Source organism: Humulus lupulus, chromosome 3, assembly GCF_963169125.1.
Source record: "Humulus lupulus chromosome 3, drHumLupu1.1, whole genome shotgun sequence".
Taxonomy (NCBI): domain Eukaryota; kingdom Viridiplantae; phylum Streptophyta; class Magnoliopsida; order Rosales; family Cannabaceae; genus Humulus; species Humulus lupulus.
The window spans coordinates 210,341,710-210,363,876 of record NC_084795.1 but is presented as its reverse complement, the minus strand read 5'-3'; the positions used below and the strand labels follow the sequence as shown (position 1 = coordinate 210,363,876).

The 22,167-nt window shown below is 36.0% G+C and overlaps 1 protein-coding gene across 1 annotated transcript; it reads right to left on the bottom strand.

Annotated features, from left to right (window-relative positions):
* Nucleotides 1–6,559: 6,559 nt before the first annotated feature.
* Nucleotides 6,560–12,090, bottom strand: LOC133825366 (uncharacterized). Its single transcript, XM_062258321.1, has 4 exons — nucleotides 12,057–12,090; nucleotides 11,831–11,887; nucleotides 10,065–10,400; nucleotides 6,560–6,735 (listed from the first exon to the last, which is right to left on the bottom strand). The coding sequence occupies exons 1-4, from the start codon at nucleotides 12,088–12,090 to the stop codon at nucleotides 6,560–6,562; spliced, it is 603 nt and encodes a 200-aa protein (XP_062114305.1).
* Between the last annotated feature and the right edge of the window lie 10,077 nt (nucleotides 12,091–22,167).

The following is a 22,167-nucleotide window of genomic DNA, read 5'->3' as shown; positions in this document are numbered from 1 at the left end:
GGAGGCTATCACCAATCAAGGAAAGTGCCCAAAGGCCGACCAAGGCAAGAAAGAAGACTCGACCAAAGCCGCCAGTGGGTCTGGTAAACCCAACGACAACAACAAAGGTAACAATAAGAATGGAGGAAAAAATGCAAATATTGAATCAACGAGATCTAATAACACGTGCCCTAAACAGAACAGATACGAACTGAGGTTCACCAACTACACAGCCCAGGTCAATAGCTGTTGATGGTGAGAAATCGTCAGCGAATTAAGGTCAGAAAATTTAAAGACTTAAACAAGAACTTATAAACTTAGGAAAACATATGGAGACTCATAGAAAAATGGCAGGAGAGTAATGAAAGAAAACATGTATATTGCTCTTTGAATAGCCTGACATTACAAGAATTTTCCAACCCCTTAGTTTAAGGGGCAGAGGTCAATTTATAGCTTGGCTCTAATGGCATCTGATACAATGTGGTCCCAAGGGACATGAAGGTACTTGGGTACATTGTCATGGTAGTGGCATAGGTGGTGGTGGAGTAGAGAATCGTGGTGCGATGCTTGTTTGTGTTCAGAGACATGCAAATCATGCCACCACTCCTCATACTTCCACTACTTGCCAGGCATGGATGTTAGAGTCACGCCTCTGTCCTCCTTAGGGTCGTACATCCCGTACTAATGGGCATGCCTTGTACCTGATGTCCTCCTCAGTGTCGTACATCCCGTACTCATGGGCATGCCTTGTACCTGATGGTACTTCTTTTATTTACAAGATATAAACTCTCTTCAAGCTTCTTTAAATTTTGCTAAGTTATGAAGAACATTATGGGTTCTTCATTATTATAGAACGAATTTCCTATACATGGCCTCCACGTTTAGGAGTTTTTGGGAGATAGGCCTTGCGTAGTGAGGCCCTGCTATGTTTCAGCCTCGTGGCGTGGGGTTTGGAGAACCAGGCCTTCCTTGTGGATGATGTACATCTTAGCGTTTAGGTTCGTGGTCTTGGCTTCAAGGCATATAAACGTTTGGGAATGCAGCACCTCGCCTAGCAAGGCCCCTCTCTTCATGCGGGCCTCGCACACAGACGAAAGAGATCTTAAGCCTTGCGCTGAAGAGCCAGACACCAACCCACGTGTGAGGCACCTGCCAAGTGCTCGACGTGTGATAGCATCCCGATGCACCAAGTAGCGTGAGGTAGTGGCAAGTGTGCGAGGCACCTCCTGAGTGGCCGAGGCACGATGGCCTCATGAGGTGCCAATGGGGCGCGAGGCATAGGGCATGTGCGCGAGGCCCTTGGCGCGAGATGCAGGGGTGTGTGCGCGAGGCCTTTGGCGCAAGATGTAGGGGAATGTGAGCGAGGCCCTTGGCACGAGACACAGGGGCTTGTGTGCGAGGCCCTTTACACGAGACGCATGGGCGTGTGTGCGATGCCCTTGGCATGAGACGCAGGGGTGTGTGTGCAAGGCCCTTGGCATGAGACACAAGGGCGTGTGCTCGAGACAGTGTCCACGAGGCCCCTTGGCGGGAGACGCAAGGGCATGTGGGCGACGCTAATTCCATCCCAAACCTATTTTTTTTAGGGTCACGAGGCTGGGGCCTCGTTCAAGCTGAATTTTTGTATTCGCAATAGCAGAGGCAAAGTGTATCTGGCCAGCCATACCACAGTCCTTTTTAGGAGACCAGCCCCGATCAGGAAAGACATATCCAAAAGGGACACAACTAAGTTTTGTGGTTTCCACAATGACTATGGCCATGATACCAATGAGTGTAACCAGCTTAAGGACAAGATCGATCTCCTTATCTGAAAGTGACATCTAAGAATACATGTACGAGGAGGGGGAAATTCCCAGCATAGGGCTAATGGAGGCAACGAGCAAGTCCCAGTACGCCAATGCTCGCCTCCTCTGCAACCAACTCTGGTCGCTGGTACTTTGCTAACCATCTGTGGGGGACCGCATATATCTGGTGACAGTGGTAAGGCAAGAGAGAGTATGCCAGAACCCTACGTCACGATTAGGACATAGAAATGCTAAACGTTGAGGAGCGAACTCCCAAAAAAGCTCGAACAAAGGAAGAGTTAATAACTTTCTCCGAGCTGGATGCACAACATGTCTGATTCCCCCACTCAGATCCTTTGGTCATGGATTTTCCAATTGCCAACATGATGGTGAAACAGGAATTGGTGGATACGGGAACCTCAGTCAATATTCTATACAAATCTTCACTGGAAATAATGAAACTATTAGTGCAAGATTTAGAACTGTGCAACCAGACCATCTATAGTTTTTCTGGCGAGGGGCTAGCACCTACAGGGTCAATTAGACTCCCAGTCACGGCAGGAATGGCACCCGCAAACAGGACATTGCTCGCTACTTTTATTATAGTTGATTATCCATTTACAGACAACGCTTTGATTGGAAGACCCATTCTCGTTGATCTGCAAGCAGTAACTTCGATCTGGCATCTGGCCATGAAGTTTCCGACCGACACAAGAGTTGGATGCGTATTGGGAAATCAGCGAGTGGCCAGAGAATGTTACAACTCCTCGATCACAAAAGCAAGAAGAGGTGGATCAGAGAGTGCAACAGAAAAAAGGTTGTTGATGGTAAACGAATCACAAGCCCAATCAGGTGAACAAGTCACCAAATAGGGTGTTGCCCAAAGTGAGGATAGATACTTAGATCTTCGCTTGGGGATTTTGAAGAAAATATTGGACCCGTGGAGGACCTCGAGGAGGTCCAACTAGAAGAAAATGATCCAAGCAAAGTTGTGAAATTCGGTAAAAAATTAGGGACAACAATCAGAAAAGAGCTGGTGGAGTTTTTAAGGAGGAACAAGGAGGTCTTTGCCTTGTCAAATAAAGACATGGTTGGGATAGACCCAACATTTATCAGTGAATTCTTGAATATAGATAAAAACCACCTACCAGTGTAACAAAAGAGAAGGCTGCTCGACAAAGACAAATCTAAAGCCTTAAAGGAAGAAGTCGAGACGCTGAAGGAAAATTGATTCATCAAGGTAGTATTTTATCCATCTTGGGTCTCTAATCCCGTGCTAGTTCCTAAACCAAATGGTAAGTGGAGGACGTGCGTGGATTTCACAGACCTTAATAAAGCCTGCTTGAAGGATTGTTTCCCACTTCCATGAACCAACCAACTAGTCGATGCTACATCAGGACATGAATTTTTGTCATTCATGGATGCATACTTCGACTATAAAAAAATTAGTATGCATCCACCTGATGAAGAGCACACTAGCTTTCAAACAGATATGGTGCTTTACTACTACAATGTAATGCCCTTCGGTTTGAAAGACGCTGGTGAAACTTACTAACGACTAGTCAACCAGATGTTCAAAGATTAGATCGACAATAACATGGATGTTTACGTCGATGATATGCTATTCAAGTCGAGAAAGGCTTGCGAACACATTAAGGACCTGCAGGAATGCTTCAACATCTTATCAAATATCTAATGAAGCTTAATCCTCTCTAGTGTTCCTTTGGAGTTGGATCAAGTAAAATTTTGGGATTCATAGTAAACACACGAGGAATCAAAGCCAATCCCGAAAAGATTGGAGCACTAATGGAGATGCAATCTTTAGCCAAAGTTAAAGATGTACAAAGCCTAACATGGAGAATCACAGCTATGAGTAGATTCATATCTAAGTCTACGGACAAGTGCGTCCCATTTTTTAATCTACTCAGAGGAAACAAAAAGTTCGAGCAGACAGAAGAGTACGAACATGCTTTATAGGCACTTCAGGTATAAGGTCCCAAAAATCCTAATAAGATTTAGTGCCTTGATTAGTGTGTCGGGAGGGCATAATTGGATATATGTGTGTGATTAATTGATTAAATGCGTGACTACGTGGCTTGCATGATTTGTATGATAATATGATTATAAATGCATGTTTATGAGTATTAAATATGCATGTGGACCCGTTCTTGTTAGTAAGGGCATATTTGTAATTTTGGCCCGTTCAGAGCATAAAAGTGACAATATGTGTTAAATGATTGAAACCACATTATTATGTAGATATATCTGCAGTGTTCGGCTAGAGGCGATCCTGGTGAGCGGATTAGCAGAATAGTCACAACATGGTTTAACACCTGGCTCGGGGTGAGCCTAGGGGTATTTTGGGGATTTAACATGTATTAGGGATTTATCGATTAGCAAGTAAGTATTTGGTAATTAGTTGGTCATGTCGGGATTAATTGAGCATTTGTAGGAAGACTCGAGGAATTAGCGAGAAACAGGGCAAATGACCGTTTTGTTGGTTTTAAATGATAAATTCAAAGGTACGCAACGAAATATATGGACCTATTTTAATAAATATTAATACCAGCGAGGATCATATACATATATAAATATTAAATGACATAAAAATAGGTTATGGATTACCTCTTGTAGCCTATCAAGTGTCCTTGAGCCTTTTTGTATAAATCAAAGATCTTCATATCCAGGGTTATAAAATCTCACACACTGATCTTCTAGACCAATCCTCCAACACACAAGGACGTGTGTGGGCACGTAGGATTCAAAAGGTTGATTTACGTGACTCGCTAGATGTACTCAACACATGAGATCTAGAGAGTTTTGACGGATAGAAGGTTTAGAATAGTTTTCATGTTTAGAGAAAAGTATCGCTTTATAGAGAGAGTTTAATTATCCATCATTTTCTGAATATCACGTATATCATTTTTATAAAGATATTTAATCTAATTAAATAATCTTTATTTAATTAAAATATGATTCAAATTAAAACTGATTTGATATATTCATTTAATTATCTATTTAAATCATAATTAAAATGAATAATTAAATAACTTATTAAACAAATATATTTGAAATTCAAAATTCAAATCCCACGACAGTGTGTGTCACCTAGCCTTATTAGGGTTGCCCTAATTTTCTCATTTGTTTATTTAATCAACTATTAAGACAAGATATTTATTCCAACATAAATATTAGTTACTTCAAAATTAAATTTATATTAAAATATATATTTTAAATTAAATAAATAAATATCATATTATAAATAAGATATTTATTATTTTCTCTCTTTATATAATCAAAACAAGATTAATATTAATTTCAACCTATAGTTTTTCAAAATAGAAACTACATAGTTAAATAATTAATTAATTCACAATTATTCAATTACCCACAAATATTAAATAATTATTTCCTTGCCTTGGAAAATTAATTGCACTGCAATTTTGACACCCTTACCATTGATAGTGTGGGACAGAGGTGATCTAGGGACCATGGACCCTTGCCATTGACAGTGTAGGACAGAGGTGAACTGGGGACCATGGACCTATAATACAAAACTCCAATAAATAAGATTATTAATTAAACTCTTTAATCTAATAACCTTATTTATTAATTCCATGATTACTCCACTATAAATATGGAATTACACTCTAAGTATTTATAGATATAATCAATATATGTAGTAGTCCATTGATATAATCAATATATGTAGTTTTGTCCTCCATTATTGGTTCGTTAATTAGAGCTGGTCAAATTTACTGTTTTACCCTTCTAATTACTTCTTGATCCTTAAATACCATTAATTCCCTATCGAATAATTAATCTATAATCTAATTAGTGATTTGAGCTCAATAACTATTCAGTTCCAGAATCAACCCTTAAGGGAACCAATATTCGATCTGTTAGCAAAGCATGGATTCCTATATTATAATTCATGTTCCCAGCCATCCGTGATATTGAATCTCCAAAACAAAAGCCATTAGCCTCATTATTCTAAGAGACCTTAACGAGTGAATCAAAGGATTCAATAAACATAAACAGGAGTTCATGAATACTCAGGAGTTAGACTAATCTACAAATGATCATCTATTATGACAAGAATTAAATCTTTACGTCAAATGGAAAGTTTATAAAGATAATTGATTCTAATCAGTCTTGTCATATACCATCTCATTTATATACAACACATTTACTAAGATGTCTATCCACATCAGTAATCCAAATCTTGATTACTTGCATCTCGTATGCATAGCAAACCGTACTAGTAACCATTCATTAAAGGTTTCTTACTTTAATATGTTACTTACTATTTTATTAATTATATATGATCTTAATTCTCTCGTACTAATACAAGATCATATTCTCATGACTGAATAGGGAATTTTCTTGATATTATTATATAATTAATTCAAACAATAATTATCATATTCAAATATAATAAAATTGTACTTTTATTCAAAACCAATAAAATGTCTTTACATGATTTTAGGGCATTAATCCTAACAATCTCTCACTTGCCCTCAAAGCAAGTGAGGCATTTCCCTTAATCTCATATTGCTCACGTGACCCATGAACGACGTTTTAGGAAGTGTCTTGGTTAACGGGTTAGCCAAGTTCTATTTTGATGCTATCTTCATAACAGTCACGTCACCTCGGCGTATAATCTCTCTTACCAGATGGTATTTCCTTTCTATATGCTTCCCTCTCTTGTGACTTCTAGGTTCTTTGGAATTAGCTACTGCTTTATTGTTATCACAGTACAGTATTGGTGGCTTATCCTTATCTGGAACAACTTCCTAATCAGTGTAGAACTTCCTCAACCAAACCTCTTCTTTATCTGCTTCACAAGCCCCTATGTGTTCGGTTTCCATGGTTGAATTAGCTATGCTGGATGGCTTAATGCTTCTCAAGACAACAACTCCTCCACCAAGAGTGAACACTGACCCATATGTCAATTTTTGACTATCTTTATCTAATTGGAAATCAGAATTAGTGTATCCAGTAGGGTTTAGCTCACCCCTGAATATACCAGCATATAGCCTCTTGTTCTCCTAAGATTCTTGAGAATGTACTTTACTGCAATCTAGTGTTCCAAACAAGGATTTTATTGATAATGACTTGCAATCCCAACTACATAACATATGTCAGGCCTAGTACACAACATAGCATACATCAGACTCCTAGCTGCTAAAGCATAGGGATACTTTCTCATATCCTCTTCCTCCTGAGGTGTCTTGGGACATTGTTCCTTGGAGAGAGAAATTCCATGTCTGGTCAATAATTGACCTTTCTTGGAGTTCTCCATAGAGAATCATTCAAGCACCTTGTGTATATAATTAGCCTGAGAAAGTGCCAAGAGCTTGTTCTTCCTATGCCCTAGGATTTGGATTCCCAAAACATAGTCGCCTCGCCCAAATCTTTCATTTGGAAATTTTTAGCTAACCATTTCTTTACGTTTGACAATGTCTCTACATTGTTCCCAATGAGCAAAATGTCATCAGTGTAAAGAACTAAGAAAACCACCACTTTTCTTTTGATGTATTTTTACACATATGCTTCATCAACATTCTGTTTGAAGCCATATGTTTTAATTGTTTCATGAAAAGTGATATTCGAAGATCTATATGCTTGCTTTAATCCATATATGGATTTAGAAATTGGCACACCTTTTGATCTTCCCCTTTCTTTATGAACACTTCTGGTTGTACCATATAAATACTTTCATCAAGATAGCCATTCAGAAATGTTGTATTGACGTCCATTTTCTGTATCTCATAATCATTGGCAGTCGCTATTTATAAAAGGATACGAATGGATTTGAGCATGGCCACAGGAGAAAATGTTTCTTCATAATCAACACCTTATCTCTGAGTGTAACCTTTGGCTACAAGCCTTTCTTTGAAAGTCTCTACTTTCCCATCTACACCTCTTTTCTTCTTATAAATCTACTTACACCCTATGGGCCTGATATCTTCAGGGGTCCACAAATTACCAGACAGAATTGGAATACATTGATTCCATTTCTTGGTTCATGGCTTCTTGCCATTTCTCATTTTCAAGATCATCCATTGCCTCTTTAATGGTTAATGGATCGTCCTTGTCTGTATCAGAAACAAGCACACGTGCCTCATGTTTGTAGCGAACAGGTTGTCTCACAATCCTCCCACTACGATGTTGCACTGGGGTTTCTTTTCTAGGACTCATGGTTTCCTCAGTTTGTCATTTATCATTTAATGATGAAGATGATTGTGATGGAATCTTATCAGCTGTGAGTTACTCCAGTACTACCTTGCTCCGAGGTTTATAGTTATTCATATAGTCATGTTCAAGGAAGGTCGCATTTGTGGAAACAAATACCTTTTTATCCTTGGGACTATAGAAATAACCACCTCTTTTTTATGGAGCGTAGCCAAAAAAGATGCACACTATCAACCTTGATTCAAATTTCCATGATTTAAGTCTAAGAACATGAGCAAGACAGCCACAAATGCATAAATGGAGCAAACTAGGTTTGTTTCCATTCCATAGTTCAAGAGGAATTTTGTTAATGTTCTTATATGGGACTACATTCAAAATTTATGTCGCCGGTTGAAGTGCATATTCCTAGAATGAGAGAGGAAGTGAAGAGTAGCTTAACATAGATCTGACCATGTCCAACAAGGTCCTGTTTCTTATTTCAGAAACACCATTTTGTTGTGGCGTTCCTGGTGCTGTGAGTTGGGATATAATACCATGCTCTAGCAAGAAATATTTGAATTCTAAATCCAAATATTCTCCACCTCAATCAAATCGAAGTGTCTTTAGAGTCTTACCTAACTGCTTCTCATCCTTAGCTTTGAAATCTTGAAATTTACAAAAGGTTTTAGATTTCCTAAGTATTAGGTAAGTATGACCATATCTTGAGTAATCGTCAATAAAAGTGACGAAATACTCATACCCACCTCTTTCTTGTACATTGATTGGACCACAGACATCACTGTGTACAAGTTCCAAAGGTTCTTTGGCTCTATTTCCTTTCACTGAGAAAGGACGTTTGGTCAAACGAATTGATTAGCAAGTCTTGCACTATTATAAACACATAGTATAACGGTCTTGGTTATCGAGGGCATTACATTGCCTCTATTGCCTTCCCCTGAGAAAGGACGTTTGGTCATTTTTCCTTCTAGACAAGATTCACAAGCCGGAAGAGTTCCAATTCTTAGTTCTCTGAAAGGTCCATCTTTTGTTAACGGGTTTATCCTATCTAGACCTATATGACCAAGTCTAAGATGCCAAAGATATGTGTCATCCTCGTTTGAAACTTGTTATCTTTTGTTACCTTGTGGTTTAGCTACTTTAAATAATTCTGAATTATAGAGATTTCGTTCATTTGGTTTGAGCATATACAGTCCGCTATTATGTTCTACTTGACATATTTTGAAACCATTGAAAGAACAATCGCATTATTACTATAAGAAATATCAAAAAAGATTTCACGCAACATAGATAAAGAAACTAAGTTTCTAGAAAATCCAGGAATAAAATAAACATTGTTCAAAACTAAATAATTGTTCCAAAAATTTAAATGGATTGTTCCCTTTACTCTTGTTGAAATGAGCGCTCCACTTCAAAATCGCATGGTCACCTCGCCATTTGCCAGATCCCTTGATTACTCAAGTATCTGCATGGAAGAACAAACCTGTTTAGTGGCTTCTGAATCTTAAATCCCGGATGACATATCGTCTTCCACTACACAAGCTTTAAGTACAAGTAAATCACATTTACCTTTCTTTTTTAGTTCAGAGAGATACTTCTTGCAATTTCTCTTCTAGTGACATTCCACTTCACAGTGGAAACATTTTCCTTTTGGTTCTTTCTTCTTGGAGTTGTTGTCAATTTTGTCCTCCTTGGCTTTTGCTGCCTTCTTGCCTTAATTGGTCTTTTTGCCCTTTCCTTTGTCCTTATTATTGTTCTTCTTTCTCTTCTTGGATTTCTCCTCAGAGTTTGAAGATTTCTCTTCTACCACATTTGTTTCAGTCTCTTTTGTAATAATGGATTTGTTAAGAGACTCAAATGTCTGCAGCCCATTCAACAGTTGGGTCATGTTGAATTTCAACTTATTCATAATATAGTTGGTAGTGAACGCAGAAAAGGAAGGAGTGAGTGATTCCAGTATGATGCATACTTTTGTACGCTCATCAATCATGGCCCCATGTATTTCTACTTCATACATCACATTAATCATGTGTAAAATATGTTCACGTACAAAAACACCTTTCTTCATTTTAGTATTCATGTAGGTTCTAGTAGCCTCCTGTCTACTTTGATCAGATTGCTGTCCAAACATGGCTTGTAGAGAATCCATTAAATCAAACACAATTTCCAAGGTTTCATGCTTTCTTCTCAGAACATCATTCATGCTCACAAGCATGTAACACTTTGCCTTATTATTGAATTGAATCCAAGCATCATACTTGTCCTGAACATTTTTAGGGGCAGTGGCTGCAGGCTCTTTAGGACATTCCTCAGTCAGGATAAATTTGTGGTTCTCACTGACTAACATAAGATTTAGGTTTGATTTTAATCTCATAAAATTATCTCCATTAAGTTTTTCAAGTGATAGTAAAGCAATTATTGGATTGCCACTATTTGACATTACTGAAATAAATAAATAAAAAACAATAATAATATCATTTGAAAAAAATATCAATGTTTTGGAAAGTAAACACGATGAATGAATGCAACAATTAAAACACATAAATTAACATGTACTTTTCCACGATAAAACTACCAAACAAATAAAGTGTTGCCTTGGTGTCGGTCAAGTTAAATTCAGATGCTTATAAGACAATCTTTCTTTATAATTTAGAACTTAAAAAAACTCTTTATTTTGTCTTTTAAATATAAAGTGCTACTGGTTTGGTCAAGATGTAATTATCCACTGCAAAAGCTTAATTACATTTTTGTAAGTGTAAACCATTATTTCAGATTTCCTAACTTAACTTAGAGAGTGCTGCCTTAGGGTTGGTCAAGCCTAAAATACATCACTTCCTCCTATCTTCGTAAGAAGTCAACCTTGGTATTGATATGTTTAGAAACCTTCCTTAGGGGGGCAGAAACAAAGCCTCCTTGAGGCCCTATTCATATCTCACAGTGTTGTACTAATAATGGAGACCATAGGTCACACTGAGATGTTCACCTTCTCGCACTTACTATTTTAAATTAAATGTGTTTTATTAAACTAAGCAATTAATTCCAAATTAATTACTAGTTTATAAATAACGCTATGAGTGTAATTAATTACAAAAAAAACATAATTACAAAATAGCCTATTTATATAATTAATGTGATCTAAATAATTACCCATTACATTCATCTAACTTTACTAAAACGCTTTTTACATAAAGTTGGTTATCTTAAAGGCCTATAAAAAAACTATTGAGCTACAAGGTTTTAACTAATTTAATACTTAGTAGTTTACATGCAATTGATTTCACCAAAAACAATTCATATAAACAAATAGGACTATCCTAGATAATCATGCTTCTAAAAAATGCATGATTAATGAGAAGCTGTGTGAGATTTCATGAATGGCACGTAATTAACTAATGCATGATCATGTTATGAATCAAACATCAATGGACATTTACTTAAATAAATACAATAAATAAACAATATATGATGAACTGATTACTAATGTGTATTTCTAAGATTTACAACCCTTTGAAGAAAATTTGAAATAAAATTGCAATCTAAGCCTATGTAGCTTGCAAGACTCTACAAGAATGCTCCTCCTCTCCTTTAGGCTTTCTTGCTAATCTTTAGGAACATTGTTTTGCCCAACTTATTAATTAGAAATAAATTTTCTAATTAATTTATTTAATTAAAACTAACTTTTATTCAAATAACTTTTTTTTCATCTTTTTAATTTAGTTGAATTTAAATAATTCAAGAATCAAATTCAAATAATTATTTAAACATAAGACATTAAAATAACATAACCAACTAAAATATATTTTATTTTCTAATAAAATAAATAAGATATACTTCAGCGAGGAGGCGAAAACCTGGGCTGAAGCTTGCAAAACCTGTAATTACTTCAGAGCTCCCTTCATCCAATGGTGAGGATTCTGAAGAACAGTGACCTGTGATAGCAGAGATTGCAGAATTAGGGATTACAGAAGAACAGGAGTGTGAGGTTAAGAGTTTGGGCGATGATTAGAAGAAGGGATACGATTTTGATACGGATCATGAGAAAACGAATTGGGCTGTAGAGGTTAAAGAACAATCTTTCCAGGATTCAGCCAAGGAAACCTGGGCAAAATTTCGAGAATCGCTTCCCTCTCATGGTTGTACAAAGCTTCACTACTCGGAACCATCTCAGAAGGATGGCCAGGTCATTGTGAAATTGGACATGGAGGAGATTGAAGTAGAGGCTTCATTCTGGAAATCAGCTGTGATATGTGTAGTTATTGGGGCGAATCCACCTCTGGCAGTGTTTGAAGGATTTGTAAAACGGATTTGGGGAAAACTTGGAATTGTGAGTGTTGCCCGAATGAATGTTGGGTTTACTATGGTGAAATTCATAGATGAAGCAACAAGGGATTTAGTGTTAGAATCAGGTGTAGTGCATTTTGATAAGAAACCAGTTGTCCTCCGCCCATGGACCACTGATATTGAATCATTGAAGTCCATTAAATCAGTACCCGTGTGGATTCGGCTACCTGATCTTGGATTGCAATACTGGGGAGTGAATTGTTTGAGTGCTCTTGTTAGCATAATAAGTAAGCCCATCATGATTGACAAAATAACTCAGAATCGTTCAATGATAAAGTTTGCTCGTATCTTAGTTGAGATGGAGATTGCTGATACTCTTCTGAAGTTCATTAGCTATTTCAATGAGAAGGGTCAAATTATGGAATAAATTATTGACTATGAATGGCTGCAAACAAAGTGTACTAATTGTAAGAAATTGGGACACTCAGTTTCTTCATGTAAATTTGTCTCTGAAGCTATTTGGAGGCAGAAGGACTTGAAGCAAGCAGAAGGAAATTTTGGCAATGAAAATACAGGACAAATTGAGGCAGAGAAGACAATTCACCCAAATGATAAAATTCTTGAGACTGTGAAAGCTGTTAGTCCGACTGCTACTGCTTTAATTCATCAAACAAATTCTTCTCAGTTAGCTGCTGCCCAGGCTTCTCCTAATCCGGTAGAAGCTCATTGGATTTCTTCGAAAACTACAAGAGTCAAGAGGCGGGGAGTCCGGAATTCAGTTAAACAGGCCATAAACCAGTTTAGTGTCCTGTAGGATTGTCAGAAACCAGCAACTACAAGGCCAGCCACATCCAATAATTACGGATTGCAACAACATAATGAGTTGGAATGTTAGAGGGTTGAATAAGTTGAATAAACAGAAGATAGTTCTGGATGTTTGTAGACTGAATAAAGTAGGGATTGGGGCTCTTCTTGAAACAAAAATCAAGGGAGCAAAAATAAAAGAAGTTATGAGTTCTACCTTTTTTGGTTGGGATTATTACAGTAGTGAATCTGTGGAGGGTCGAATTTTAGTGATTTGGAAATCTAAGTTGGTGCATCTTGATGTGATCTAGGAAAGTGATCAATTCTTACACTGTTAAGTGAGACTGTATAATAAACTTGGTTTCTGTATTACTTTTGTTTATGGCTCTAATAGTTTGGAGACTAGGAGATCCTTATGGAATGATTTGTCCTATTTGCATTGGCCTAGTAAAGCTTGGATGATTCTTGGGGATTTTAATAGTGTTTTTACTCCGAATGACAGATTGGGTGGCAGGCCAAACACAGTGAAAGAAATGGAGGATGCTAGACAATGGTTTGATCTTGGTTTAGTTGAAGAAATGAAGATTATAGGTCTGTTTTACAGTTGGTCTAATAATCAAGAAGGAGGGGCTCGTATTTTTTCCAAGTTGGATAGGGTGTTTGTAAATGATTCTTGGATGGATGAGTACCCTTTAGTTTCGGCTTGTTCTCAATGGGAGATTGGATCAGACCATTCTCTTATTCTGATAAAACATATGCCTGCTCTAAGGGTTGGGGTGCAACCTTTTCGATTTTATAACATGTGGATCTCTCACCCTCAGTTTAGAATAACAGTTTTATCTAACTGGTTGCAAACTTTAAGGTTTAATGGTAGAAGTTTAGAGCAAGTCAGCTGGAAGCTTACCCGTCTGAAGCATGTCTTGAAGAAGTTTAACTGGAAGGTAATGGGTGATGTAGCTTGTAACTATGAGAGGAGCAAAAGTTTGTATCAACAAGCTCATTCTAAATTCTTTGCTAATCCGTCCAATAGTTTGTTATGTAATGAGGATCGTGAAGCTTTTCTTGAGTTTAAAAGGCAAGAGAAATTGTATGCTAGCTACCTTTATCAAAAGAGTAAAATTGATTGGTTACGTTTTGGGGATGACAACTCTTCCTTTTTTCATGCTAGTTTAAAGAAAAGGAAGTTAGCTAATAGGATCATTTCCTATGTTACTGATGACGGGCAAATTGTTGATGATTACGCCAAAGTAACCACCCATTTTCGGTATCATTTTAAAAACTTTCTGGGTACAGCTAGCCAAGCTACATGTGTTATTGATGCTCAAGCAATAGGTTATGGCTCGGTTTTGAGCAGTGATGCCCAGCTGAGTTTGATCAAGCCTTTCACTGTCGTAGAGGTTAAAGTAGTGATGTTTAGCATCCATTCTCTCAAAAGCCCAGGTCTGGATGGGTATGGGGCAGGATTTTTGTAAAGCATTATGGAAGGATATTGGTAAGGAAATTGCTTTGGCTATTCTTGAATTCTTTGAGACAATTAGCATTCCTTAGTCTTTAAATAATACTCTCTTATCTCTAATCCCGAAAGTGGACCATCCAGTAAATGCCTCTAATTTTAGGCCTATTGCTTGTTGCAATACTATATATAAATGCATATCCAAAATGTTGTGCAATAGGCTAAAACTTGTTCTTCCTTCTTTGATAAATCAAAATCAGGGGGCCTTTATTAAGCATCGCTTTCTTGCCCATAATGTGCTTATTCTTCAAGACTTACTTAAAGGTTATAATAGGAAAAATATTTCCCCTCGATGTCTTATGAAGATTGATATTAGCAAGGCTTATGACTCAATTGACTGGGATTTTTTGGAAAACCTCCTTAATGCTTTTTGTTGTCCGAAGAGGTTTATTAGATGGGTCATGGTTTGCCTTAGGGGGTCTTCCTATTCCTTAGTGATGAATGGCAGCATTCAAGGTCAATTTCAAGGAGCTAGAGGTCTCAGACAAGGAGACCCAATATCGGCTTTATTGTTTGTCATGGTGATGGATTATCTTACTCGCTTGTTGTTAAAGGCTTCTATGGAAAAAGAGTTCAGATTTCACCCTTTATGTAAGTCTTTAAAACTGGTCAGTCTTTGTTTCGCTGATGATCTCCTCTTATTTTGCAAAGCTAACCCGAGTTGTGTCAATATAATTCAGCAAGTGTTAACAGATTTCACAAAGACATCGGGGCTGTCTATCAATCAAAGCAAGTCTAAAATATATATTGGTGGGCTTTCTGCTGGGGATAAAAAAACTCTGCTTCAGTATTCTAATCTGATTGAAGGGCAGTTCCCCATGAGTTATTTGGGTGTTCCATTGAGGCCTACTAAATGGAGGGCAAGTGACTGTGAAGTTATCCTTGAGAAAATGAGATCTCGTCTGAATGGTTGGGTTAGTCACCACTTATCTTATGCTGGTCGGGTCCAATTAATTAACTCTGTTCTGTTGGGGATTCGCTCTTATTGGATGAATATTTTTCTGTTACCTCAAAAAGTGGTCAAAGCTATAGATTGTCTTTGTAGAAAGTTTCTTTGGGGTGAGAAGGATAATAGAAGCAAACTTCACAGGGTCTCTTGGGAGCATGTCTTTAGACCGAAATGATGTGGTGGATTGGGTTTTAGGGAGAGTTCTTCTTGGAACAAAATAATTTTGGCTAAGTTCATTTGGGCTGTTTCTTCCAAGCAGGACATGCTTTTGGTTAAATGGGTCAATTGTGTTTATTTAAAAGGATCATCAATTTGGGATTATCTATTAAAACATGATACCAGTTGGTATTGGAATAAAATCATTAAATTCTCTCATGTTGTGTCTAAAACTGAGTTGGAGGCTGCTGTTAGGAATGGAAAACTTCAGTTGGGCAAACTTTACTCGACTGTGTTTCCTGGCTCTTTGGTGCATTATGAGAAGGTCGTTTGGTGTAGACTCTCGGCTGCTAAGCATCAGTTTATAATTTGGCTTGCTGTGAACCAGAAATTGCTTACTAGAGAATGGCTTCATTACTGTCATATGCCTCTTGCCTCTTTAAGCTGCCCAGTCTATTATCATGAAGAAGAAAGTCACTCTCATCTTTTTTTTTTTTTGAGTATGTTTTCTCCAGGAAAATTCTGCATTTGGTCCAAGGGTGGCTGAGAGGGATTTCTTGGCCAGTTCAGTACAAGAATTGGATCCATTGGCTGTCATTGCCTCGGACAGGGTGGTTTTCGATGGTGACTCATGCAGCTTGTGCAGCTACTGTGTATCTCATTTGGCTGAATAGAAACCAGTGTTGGATTGAGAAAAGTTGCTTACCTGTGCATAAGATTGATCAATTGATTAGATTTTCAATCAAAGCTAGAGTGCTGAATTTAATAGGCTGTAATTGTTCTCGTAGAGAAAAACAAATGTTAAAGTTTGTTAGTAATCTGTAGCTTGTGAGTTTCTGAGGTGGTTTGTTTCCAGCCTCTGTTTCTTTGTAACTGGCTGTTGATCAATAAAATTTGACTTTTCATCAAAATAAATAAATAAGATAATTAAACTTTTAAATTCAAATAATTTAAAAATTACTTAAATAAAAGATATTTTATAACAACTTAGGAATTAGGGTTTTTGGCACCAAAACGGTGCCCTAGGACCGGCGGCACAAGGTGCCATGCTTGGGATGGGAGGCTGGGCATTTAGGCGCATCAGGCCTAGCACATAGGGGCGCGCGTATGGCCCAGGCAATGATGCGCACGCGCACGCGCAGGCAGGCAAGGGGCTTGGCTCGGGTGCACAGGGGCGCGCGTAGGCAGGCGGGAGTGTGCAGGGGTACGCGCAAGTTGGCGCGGGGGCTCGGCTCGAGTGCGCAGATGGCCGAGAGGGCTTGGGCTGCTTCCATGGTTAGTGGCTCGGGTCCTTCCAATTTCCTCTTGTGTACAAAATTTTTCAATTTAAATTTCAAGAAATAAAATTACAAAAATCCTATGCCCGTTATGGCTTACACAAGATCTAGGAAAAACAATTAAAATTCCTAACCCAATAACACCATATAATTAACGATCCATCATTCAACCATGCATTCCAAAAAACGTATCCATCCATTCAATATACATATTAACATACATATAACAAATGCAAGAAACCCACACAATATTTATTATATATATATGTATAGACTGCTCGGGTACCAATTGTTGGTATTAAATTATCAAATCACTACAAGAAAAAACAGTATTCATAACACTTAAAAACTGCTATCCGGGACTATTGATAGCACTTCTGAAAATGCTAACATAGCCCCTGTTATTAAAAGTCCAGTCTTTTCTATAACAGTTTTTTAATGTTATGTTCGGTGTTATCTTAAACTATTCAATAACACATATTTAGGTGCTATAATATTCAAATAATAACATTTAGATAGAGTTTTTGGTTATAAATTTGAAGTTTAATCTTGTATTTTTTCATAACATTTTTCAACTGTTACATTTGATTATTTTGATAACATTTTTAGTTTGTTATATTATATAAACCATAACGATTTTTTACGCTTATAATATATTTTTAAATCATAACATATAGTAATAAAATTGTTACTTTAGTGTGGATAATATATTTTAAATTATTTTTTGATATACTTGTATGGTTTTTTTTAATTAAAAGATTTTCATTATTGTATTTTGATAAACAAAATCAAAATTAATCATAAAATGTAATTCTCAATAAATTGATAAACCATAAGTATTACATTAAACAATAACTAATTTGAACCATGAATGTGTCTACTTCATGAGATCTTAGTTCTAACTTAAATTTGAAAACTTAACATAATAAAGTTTTATAATCTTGAACATTTTTTACTTCAAACTATAGTTTGGATGATGCTATTGTTGCTGCTGCTGTTGCTGATGTTGTAGCTATTCTTCAGCTTGTTGTGCTTGACTGTGAACCCTAGATGGTGTACTAGTCCTTCGAGGGAACTTGTTCAAACACTCTGAAAAATAAATAGATAAAGATAAGCAACAAATATAAAACTGCATGCTAACAAAAATGAAACTATTCTCATAAGAAATATAATCCAAGGAAAATAAGTCTTGGAACCCCTTGTAATATGGTTTTGGTATCAATAAAGATTCATTCTAGTTATTCAACATACTAGTGTGCATCAGCAATACAAAGACCCACAAACAAATTAATGGTGTATTCAAGAGACCACTGAGACTCTTTAACCACAAAATATAACTCACCTTCAAGAAAATCTTTTACACTACCCACAACTTCATTTATTCATTTTTTTTTTTACCTTTTATTGGGTGCCTAACATCTAGCAGAATTTATCAAAAATTTGAGGCTTTCCAAGTCATCATCCTGTAATAGCATGAAGAATTTAGCCGAAATCAGCATCATTATGAAGTGATAAACCAAATATTTCTAGACAAGTTTAGATCTATTTTGTTCCTTTGTTTACTTTTTAGTTTTAGGATATACACAAATAAGATTTAACAATAAATATATCTTAAACAAAGAAAGAAAAGAATTTAAATGTTATAAATTCTATAGATAGTCACAAACACAGTCTAAACAGAGGTTACACAGATATGGATAGTAAAATAAAACTTACAAAGTTTAACATAAAGCTTCATACGAACTTCATGCAAAGTAATGAACTAACATCAACTGAAAATAAAATAAGTACAAAATTAACAAACCTCTTGGTGCACCTCCCTCCTTCAGTAATCTTTCCTCAGCATCCCTGTTAAAACAATATATGCTAGTTAAAAAAAGAAAAAGAAGGAACAATTGATGTTAATCTGCTATAACAAAGTCCAAGAAGATCATTCACAAGAAATCACACCTCAAGACCTCTGCAATTGTTTCATCATCAGGAGAAACTTCATGAGCCTTGATAAGATCAGAGACAGCATCCTAACAACAAGAATGTCCCCCAATGGTTAGCAGGGCAATTGCATAAACATCCTTCAGAAGACATTTATTATAAGCATTATTTTCTAAAACAATTTTTTTATTATAAGATCAGAACTGATAGATTGAAAATGAGAAAATACAAAAGCAATTTTAGATAACAAACAGTCCTCTAGCTTTGGTGCTATTATTATAAATGTCTTGATTATTAATCACAGTTGACTGATATATAGTATAATAGAAATCAAAAGGAAGACAACTCAATACCTCAGAACCTTCTTTTATGCATTCATCAAACTGCTTTGTTTTCAAGTAACAAAAATGGGGTATTCTTTCCCTTTTAAGTACTTTCTGATCTAAAAATAGGTTCCTGATCTAAAATATTATTTTTGCAATTTTGTTAAACTAAACTGAGCGCCAAACAAATTAAATTTGGCACCATAGTTTTTTACCTTCCATATGAACATGTAAAACGATGTTATTGCAGCTTTGCTGCTCAAATCAACCGACTTGGCATTAGTCCAGAGTATTGAAGCCAAAATTGTGTGTCCCAATACCTAATCAAGGAAATACATATAAAAAAATCAACATTCACAGTACTAATCAAGCAGAAAGGGAAAGCACACAACATAGTTCCATGGAAAAAAAACAAAAGTTGATACCTTAAATAATGCTATAACAACTGAGAAGAAGCTCATAAATGCAGTTGCAAATATGAGAGGCCTTGAGAAGGCAGCTGGCCTTTTAAAGACATGGGTCTGAAAATCAATGCATATTTCAGTACTTGGAATCATTGAAATCTTTTCAATTTAAAAAAAAAAATTATTGAAATCTGAAACGCATTACTATTATAATTTACATGATCATAGTAACAAATGGCTAAAATATGCAACTATTTGGTAAAACAGATACCCAAATAAACATTATTCCTTCCCCTTCTATTTATATGATACATGTTCCTTTTCATTTACATTCTTAATATCTATGTCATGCATGATTTAGTTATTTTTAGTTTATATCCATACAATAAATGGCATAATGAAAACTTATTTTTATTAAAAGACAATCAGCTTTGGGCACAAGAAATAAGAATGTTTGGATCATGCATAGTATGAGTAGAAAGAGACATGCAAAGTTCAACTTGGCTTGCAACAAGAGGAATAGATATAACATAACCTGCATGTGAAGAAAAAAAGCTAGTTGAACAATCACTGCTCGAACTGCGAGAATGCACATTGCTGCAACTAAAGCAAATCTCTTCCATCTCAAAAGGGGCACCTGACATGAAAGGTGTTAAGCTACCAAGTGAGAAACAGATTCTGTAAAGTTTCCACCTTAACCTTAGCATAAGAAAAATCTCACAATTAGCATATTGGAAACTGTTAACAAATTATTCCCATGAACAGAACTTTTTTTTCAAAACCAAAGACAAACATATATCAAAAGCAAAACCTTTTGAAAAAAGTTCATGTTTTCAATCAAGGATAACAGAGGACCTGTTCTATTTGACCTGGTTATAGAAAATAACATCATTGAACTTATGTCCCAGCAGTGGTTATGTCAAAAATCTAATGACTCTAATCAAAGTTTTTAACCAACTGGAAAACCAGTTGATGCAGCACAAGCACAAATGCCAATGCCCTATAATCAGAGAGAGCAACAAAGCTTACAATAAAACAAGTTTATACAACCCCTTTTACATTGCAGCAAGGTTGTCCATTAGTTACATTTCAGCATCAACCATTTTTCAACCCCTTTATTAAAGAATATATATGAACAGTAAACAGAGGAACTCATCCAATTTTATAACATTTTGGCTAAGTAAGATGTGTGAAGGGAGAAACTTAAGTAATTCGATAAAGGTCCTACAAGAAAAAGGGGCTAAGAAAAAAAGACAAATATGATTTCTGTTATACAAGAAAAAGAAAACATAAAAGTGTGTGAAACGATTCAACCACTGAATTAGAACCAAAAATTAAAAAACAAGATAAACTAATAAGAAGGCCTTTCTAATCACATGAAACTAGAACCAAAAATTAGAGAGTTGCACTTAAAATTTACGAACAACAGGGATTTAAAAAGAAACAACACTACTTGTATTCACTTGTACTATTTATATAAAGAAAAAATACAAGGAAGTAGTTACATGATTTCTTAAAAGGATAAGACACTAAGAAAAAGACAAGCTAAAGATAAAGCAGTGAAATATTTTAGCTTCAAAGTTATTGAAATCAATTTGATGATGATAAATTCATTCAATCAAATATGTAATGGCACACAACAATGAATCAAACACTAACAAGCTCGTGGGATGTGTGTTTTTCTAAGTTAATTGCTATACAGAATAAACCCTTTTCTTTTCCAATATGGAACCTTTTTTATGTTAAAGTCAAACCAAACTTTCTATGCATGTACATGATATACAACAAGATACCTAAAAGCTGCTTCCTCTAGATATGCTTGATCTCAAAAGATTTAGAAACTCATCTTCTCCTCTGGATATACAACATGATTATTGTCTTGCAGCTGTTCATGAGGTTCCGAGGGTGAAAAAGATAAGATCTTCATCCTATAGCCATAACAAGAACAAACAGGGCGATTATCAATACAAGAATCAATTTTTTCAGAAAATTGATGAATTACGTTTTTCTGTGACCCAGATATACAGTTAATATCACAATTACATACAAATTTATAGCCTTTATGATATAACCAGACCAGACATGAAAACCCAGGTGAATGAAACCAACCCTCTTTTTTCATAAATTAGAATACATTACTAAATACAGTAAAATTCACATCAGCCAACAATCTGTATTATCAAATACAGCAGCCACAAGGAAGATAATGACATTCTACCAAAAGCAATGTCAAGTTAAGAAATTCAATCAATCTTTTATTCTCCTAAAAGAAATACCGTTGAAAAGGGACTGAGAGAGAGACCTAACAGAACCTTGAAAAGGAATGCTTGAAACAGATATGGCTAAAGTAATATCAGATATGCCAGAAGCAAATTCAGTCAAGAAAAGACAAAACTCCCACCATCAGAACTCGAGACCAAATTGTTTGAAATATAATCTTCTCAACTAAATCACAACCAAACTAACAATGAAAGAAACAGAGTTACCAATCCTAATAACCCAATACCCAACATCAAATTATGTAGTAAACACTCTGAAATAACTATCCGAGCAAACAGTTTCAAATTTTC

Bases quoted from the DNA above. Each gene is read 5' to 3' on its own strand.
- LOC133825366 (XM_062258321.1), bottom strand. From the start codon at position 12,090: ATGAGAGGGAAGCGATTCTCGAAATTTTGCCCAG. The intron at 11,888-12,056 runs GTTTCCTTGGCT...CTGCTATCACAG, and splicing joins ATTCTCGAAATTTTGCCCAG to GTCACTGTTCTTCAGAATCC. The intron at 6,736-10,064 runs GTAGACAGGAGG...ATTTCCAATTAG, and splicing joins TGGACAGCAATCTGATCAAA to ATAAAGATAGTCAAAAATTG.